Genomic DNA, 5,875 nt, shown 5'->3' on the forward strand with positions numbered 1-5,875 from the left:
TGGCATCGAATTTCTTGTAACCTTCCTGCTGAGCAGGAGAAAGATCACCCTCAGGCTTGCCAAGAAGGGCGCTATCGCAGTTAAGGTTTTGAAACCAGAGAACTGCCCTCGTGCGCCACCTCTTATAGTGCGAACCATCAAAGAGAGGAGGCCTAGTAGCAGCGACAATGTCACTTGAATTCATTTGCCTATAATCAGGTTTTTGGATTATTGAATATATAAGCAAATTATCATATGAATTAATCTGAACTAATACTTGATAAATCATGACTACATAGATAGCAAATGAACTAATCATGCAGATCAACAGAGTAGAAGTACATATAGCATCTAGATAAGATAAACCTATCGCACCAATACTAGGAACTCTAGTAAGATCTGAAACGAGAAGGATAGAAACGTGTACCGTCCAGCGTTGGCGGCAGCAGCCGCAGCATCAGCGATGTAGGTGGCATCATCCTGGTTGTCGCCCATGTTGAGGTTGCCGAAGAGGTTGTCGATGTTTGGGAAGAGGTCATCGTCGGACGATGTCGTGTTGCCAATAGTCGCGCGTTAGCGCTCCCCAAAAACCTGATTGCCCCTCACCCGTACAGGTCTACGAGGGGCAGGGTTCCGGAGGCCTATGTCCCACCGCTCGGTGCACGCCGAAGGACGGGATGAGGAAGACGAAGGTGGCGGCGCAATGAACTGGAAAGAGGCGGTCACATATGGTATGTGTTGTGCAGGGTAGGGTTTACATCCGCGCTTATATAGTGCGGTTCGGGAAGGTCGTGGGGCGAAGCCCATGTACGAGTCTACGATCCAGAAATACCGGAACGAAACGACTGCAAAAAGATAAGCTCGGCTCGGCGAGATTCCCGCAACGCGCAACTCGCGGCGAGGTGAGGCGAGGCGGCGGCGGAGGAGGAAGAGTGGGCGAGGGCTCTCTCTTCTCACTCACATACTAGGACTAGAACAGCTCACCATATACCATTTCAACTCTCTCCCAACTAGCAATTTGGGACTAAACTTTAGTCCCACCCCTTACCATTCCCACATGAGCCAAGAGAATTTCAGAATTTGTATTGGGACATGGGCTAAGGCCAAGGCCAAATTCCAGCAACTGTTCGATTGCCTAATTAGGTCCAACCACCTGATATGTTCATAATTTAAGCAACACGATTGAGAAATTGGTTACTAGTGTCTAACGTTCTGTTGCCATTTGTTTCAGAAATGGTGATCGCTATGCGGGTGAGCACTTTGGGGGACAAAATCCATGGGTTTGGTGTCCACAGCTTTGTCAATGGCCATTGCTACGCAGGATCGTGGCATGAAGGCAAGAATCAGGGCATTTCAGAATGGCGACAAGCGATCAGGGGACTACTGGGCCTCCCATGGCTTCGCTGTCCGCCACACCATCCCCATCCCCATCTCCATCCCCTTCCCCAGCTCCGGAGGGAGGCCGGCACGGACGTGAGGATCGCTGGCGGGGCGGGCGCGGCTCCGACTCCGACGATACCCCGCGCTCCTTCCGCGAGGTGCTGACCGGGGAGGGGTCGACGGCGCGCGTCGGCGAACCTTCCGCTCCACCGCAGCGCATGGAGGTGAGGTCGATGGTGCTGAGGGAGGAGAGGAGCACGGCCATCGACGCCCTGGACGACTCCGACGACACGCTCGACGAGGAAGGTGAGGAACCGTGGGAAGAACCCACGCATGTGACCCGCAAGCGCGCCAGGGGTCGCCGCGGCGGCAAGAAGGTGGCGGCGCGGCCCGTGCGCCCGGCGCGCGAGGTTGGCGCCTACGCGGAATTCGAGGGTCTCTGCCTGCTGTGCACGCAGCCCGGCCACCGTGCCGCGGACTGCACGACGGGGCCAGTCTGCCTCCGCTGCGGCGAGACCGGCCATATGGCGAGGGAGTGTTCGCTCCCGCGCCATCCCCGGCCGCCGTCGCCGCCGGATGGTGATGAACCTGCCAGGAAGAGGGTGGGCGAAACCGTCAGCTGGGTGAGAGCGCCGGTGGGTTCCGTGCGCGTGCGCCGGAGCCACGCCAGGCCGCTGTGGAGCAGCGTGCGCCGCATCGGGAGCCGGGTGCAGAGGCGTGCGCTGCCGCCGCTCCGAGGATGACGGTGGAGCCACGCCGTGTGGAGACGCCGCCGCTCCGGGTCGAGGACGCGCCGCCGCGCGGCGACGATGCGCTTGGGTGTTGAGGCTGGCCGCCGTGCCGTGGCGCCGCAAAGGACGAACCAAGAGGCTGCCTTTGTGCGCCGTGATGTTCCCGTGGTGGGCGTCGCGCGTGCCGTCGCCCTCCGGCGCCGCTGCGCGGTGTGGCCACGCCGCGCCACGCAGGGATGACCGTGCGATGGCGCCGATCCTGCCTTCGGCTCGCCCTGCCGACGAGGTCGCGCGTCCGCGCAGGTGTGCTGATGAGCAGGTGGCCCCTCTCAGCTTGCGCGCCATGGCAGAGGGTGGCGAGCTCGCGCGGCGTCCGGCCCGCGCGGCGTGTGTGATCCCACGCACGCCGGAGATGGACGACGCCGAGGTGGCACTTTCCAAGGCTCTCTTGGCGGTGATCGTCGGAGTGCGCAGGGAGGTCACGACGGAGGAGGTGGCGATGGCTTTGGAGGACGCGCACGGCCTGGCGCCGGGCTCCTACTCCGTCCGTTGTCACCGGCCGGAGGACTTCCTGCTCTACTTCGCCACACGCGAGGCTCGCGACAGGGTGCTCGCCGACGGTGTCCTGGCCTCCCCCTTCTTCCGGCTCCTCCTCCGTCCGTGGTCGTGGCGGACTCATGTGGCCTCTGGCGGGCTGTGCGTGCACACTGAGCTCGAGATCGAAGGGGTGCCCGCCAACGCCTGGAGCTTGGCCACGGCGGAGGCTGTACTCGCGCCGACGGCGTTGGTCGAGCGCCTGCATCCCTTGACGAGGAGCCGCGCGGACATGGGGGTTCTGCGCCTCTCGGCGTGGTGCCTTGATCCCGCTGCGATTCCGCGCGAGGTTGACCTTCACGTGGTGGAGCCAGATGAGCCGCCGACGGCGGCGGACATGGCGGCGCCGGCCACGGCCGTCGTCCCACCCCACATTAACACCCTGGTGTACCCCCTTCTGGTTCACGTGACAAGGACGACCGACTTCAGACATGACACGCCGGGCGGCGCGGCGTCGGGCGACGGCAACGGCGGCAGGACGGCGGGCTGGCCGAAGCGGAGACAGTACCAGTACACGAGAGGCGTTCCAGATGTGCTCCCTGGGGGCGCCGGCGGCGAAGGCGCGGCCCCGGCGGCCGGTCAGTCCGGCGGCGGCAGGGTGGGGTCCACCAAAACCTTGGCCTCTGGCGCGGTCGTGGAGTTTGACCGGTCAATGTCGCAAGCTGGAAAGGGAAAGCGGCGTCGCCGTGCTGGCCGAAAGGTGCAGGCGCTGCGCGCCAAGGCTCGGGCTGCTGTTCAAAGCGCCGGCCTGGTGGGTTGTGGTGGGGCCGCTGTCAGCGCCTCACCCTTGGATGCTTCTAGCTCTGGCCTTGGTGGGCTCGGTGGGGCTGCCGACTTCGCCTCGCCGTTGGACGCTACCGGCTCCGTGCCATTGCTGGTCCAGGGGCTGGTCAAGGATGGGACCGTGGTGGTCCGCGCAACCGATTCGGTGGACGAGGGAGTGGCAGTGGAGGCGTCGCACATGGGAGCGGGGCTCCGCATTGGATCCAACCTGATCCCAGTCGTGGATGCTGCTCTCCTGTCTCCGTCGAGGCCGGGGCCCCCTTCCATCCAACTGCGTGAGCATGGCAGCGCCGTGGAGAGGACGGCGACTGCGTCGCTCTCACATGCTACTTCCATGTTGGGCCACTCTGGCTGCAGCCCAGGGCCTTCCTCGCCACGCCAGCAGTGCACAGCGCTAGTGGGTGGTGGAGACGATGCGGGCCAGGCCCAGCAAGGGACGTTGCGGGCACTGGCCGAGCGCCAGATGGGCCAGGCCCAAGACGTCGCGGACGATGCGGAGGCCCCAGCTGCCAAGCCGCGGCATTCAAATGCTGTGCGGGAGAACGGGGAGATTGCCCCCCCTGTCGACGTGGACGTGGCCAAAGAGGCGTCGCTGGACTCTCCGGCGCTCCAGCTGGCCGTCGCCATCAACGCTGAGGGTGCTGACTCTTCGGAGGCGCACAAGTTCGGGGTCGAGGATTTCGATGGCGAGCAGGTTGACGAGGAGATTGTGGTGGACACACCTCCGGCGCGCGGCGTTCGCGACGTAGGCTTGGTTCCCTCTCCCTCGCTCGTGTCCCCGGCGGTGTGCCGCTTTGCTTCGCCACCAGTGGTGTTTCAAAGATCGCGGCAGCCCCCCCCACCACGGACGTCGCCCATCGCAAGGCCGCGAACCCTGGGGGAGTTTCTCACAGCCGCCAAGTCGCGCTCAGACGCTCTCCTGCAGACTCCGGCTGTCCGACGCAGGCTGGCGGAGCTAAACTTCCAGCCTCGCCGTAGCTCTAGGATTGCAGGGCAACCTGGTGGCTTGAACGCGGAGATGAGAGCGGTGCGCAACCTGATGCGCAAGCTTGGCCTTCTCAAGGGGGATGAGGCGCCATCGGAGGCGGCCCTGGAAGCCTATCATAAGATGTACGAGCTGCCCCTGACGGATGACATGATTGAGGCGATCGCGGAGTTCTATGGGTGGTCGCTCTCGACGATCCGAGGATGTTCCCCACCGCTGTTGGGGATGACGGGTGGTCGCCTCATCGAGGCCTGACCCCTGACGGTGGTCCACGGGTGTCTTAAGCTGTTCCGATGTTGTACGAACCTAAGGTGCTGGTGGCCAATGTGCGAGGCCTCAATGATCGCGCAAGGCGTACGGGTGTTAGGAGTGTTGTGAACACTACGGGTGCGTCCATTGTATGTCTCCAGGAGACAAAGCTATCTGTTGTAACCCATGCGATTGTTATTGAGGCGCTAGGCGCAGACTTTGATGCTTACTTCTGCTTGTCGGCGACTGATACTAAGGGGGGGATCATTGTGGCTTGGACTAGCCGTGTGGTGCAGCTCGATGGCGCCCATTACGGGGCTAATAGTGTCACAGCTAGGGTCTCCCCGGTGGGTGGTGGCTCTGGATGGTGGTTGACGTGTGTCTATGGACCGCAGGCTGAGGCTGACAAGGTCGCCTTCTTAGAGGAACTTCGCGATGTCCGCAGGGGTCACCCTGGACCGTGGGCTCTCTGCGGGGATTTTAACCTGATCTATCGTGATGAGGACAAGAACAACGGCAACCTAAACCATAGGATGATGGGCAGATTTCGACGCTTCTTGAATGACTGCGAGCTGAAGGAGATCTACCTTCACGGGGGACGCTATACGTGGTCTAACGAGAGGGAAACGCCCACTCTTGTCCGGCTGGATCGGGTGTTTGTCACGGCTGCTTGAGAGGAGCTGCATAGTAGCTGCATGCCGCGCTGCTTGGCGACGGTGGTGGCTGACCACTGCCCACTCCTACTGGACTGCACCACCAAGTCCTCAGGACCAAGGCGGTTCCAGTTCGAACGGTTCTGGCTTCGCTTAGAGGGCTTCGAGGAGGCTGTGCGGAGCGCCTGGGATGTTGTGGAGGGGGACCCAGACCCCTTCCGGCGGCTCACTGCTAAACTAAAACGCACGGCACGCAGTCTGATGAGCTGGAGTGACAAGAAGGTCGGTTGTGTCAAACTGCAGCTGATGATAGCGCGGGAGGTCGTCCTGAGGTTGGATGTGGCCATGGAGACTAGACAGCTGTCACCAGACGAATGCCGACTCAGGGCACACCTCAAACATGCTTACCTGGGTCTGGCCTCTCTGGAGCGCACCATGGCTAGGCAGCGGGCCAAGATCGCGTGGCTCAAGGAAGGGGACGCTAACACGGCCTTTTTCCACCAGCACGCAGCTTACTGCCG

General features: G+C 62.2%; 1 protein-coding gene across 1 annotated transcript; it reads left to right on the forward strand.

Annotated features, from left to right (window-relative positions):
- Nucleotides 1-4,745: 4,745 nt before the first annotated feature.
- On the forward strand, nt 4,746-5,375 carry LOC139832689 (uncharacterized). The gene has a single exon (XM_071822505.1). The coding sequence runs from the start codon at nt 4,746-4,748 to the stop codon at nt 5,373-5,375; it is 630 nt and encodes a 209-aa protein (XP_071678606.1).
- The last annotated feature ends 500 nt before the right edge of the window (nt 5,376-5,875 follow it).

The sequence above is a fragment of the Lolium perenne genome, chromosome 6 (genome assembly GCF_019359855.2).
Source record: "Lolium perenne isolate Kyuss_39 chromosome 6, Kyuss_2.0, whole genome shotgun sequence".
Lineage (NCBI taxonomy): Eukaryota > Viridiplantae > Streptophyta > Magnoliopsida > Poales > Poaceae > Lolium > Lolium perenne.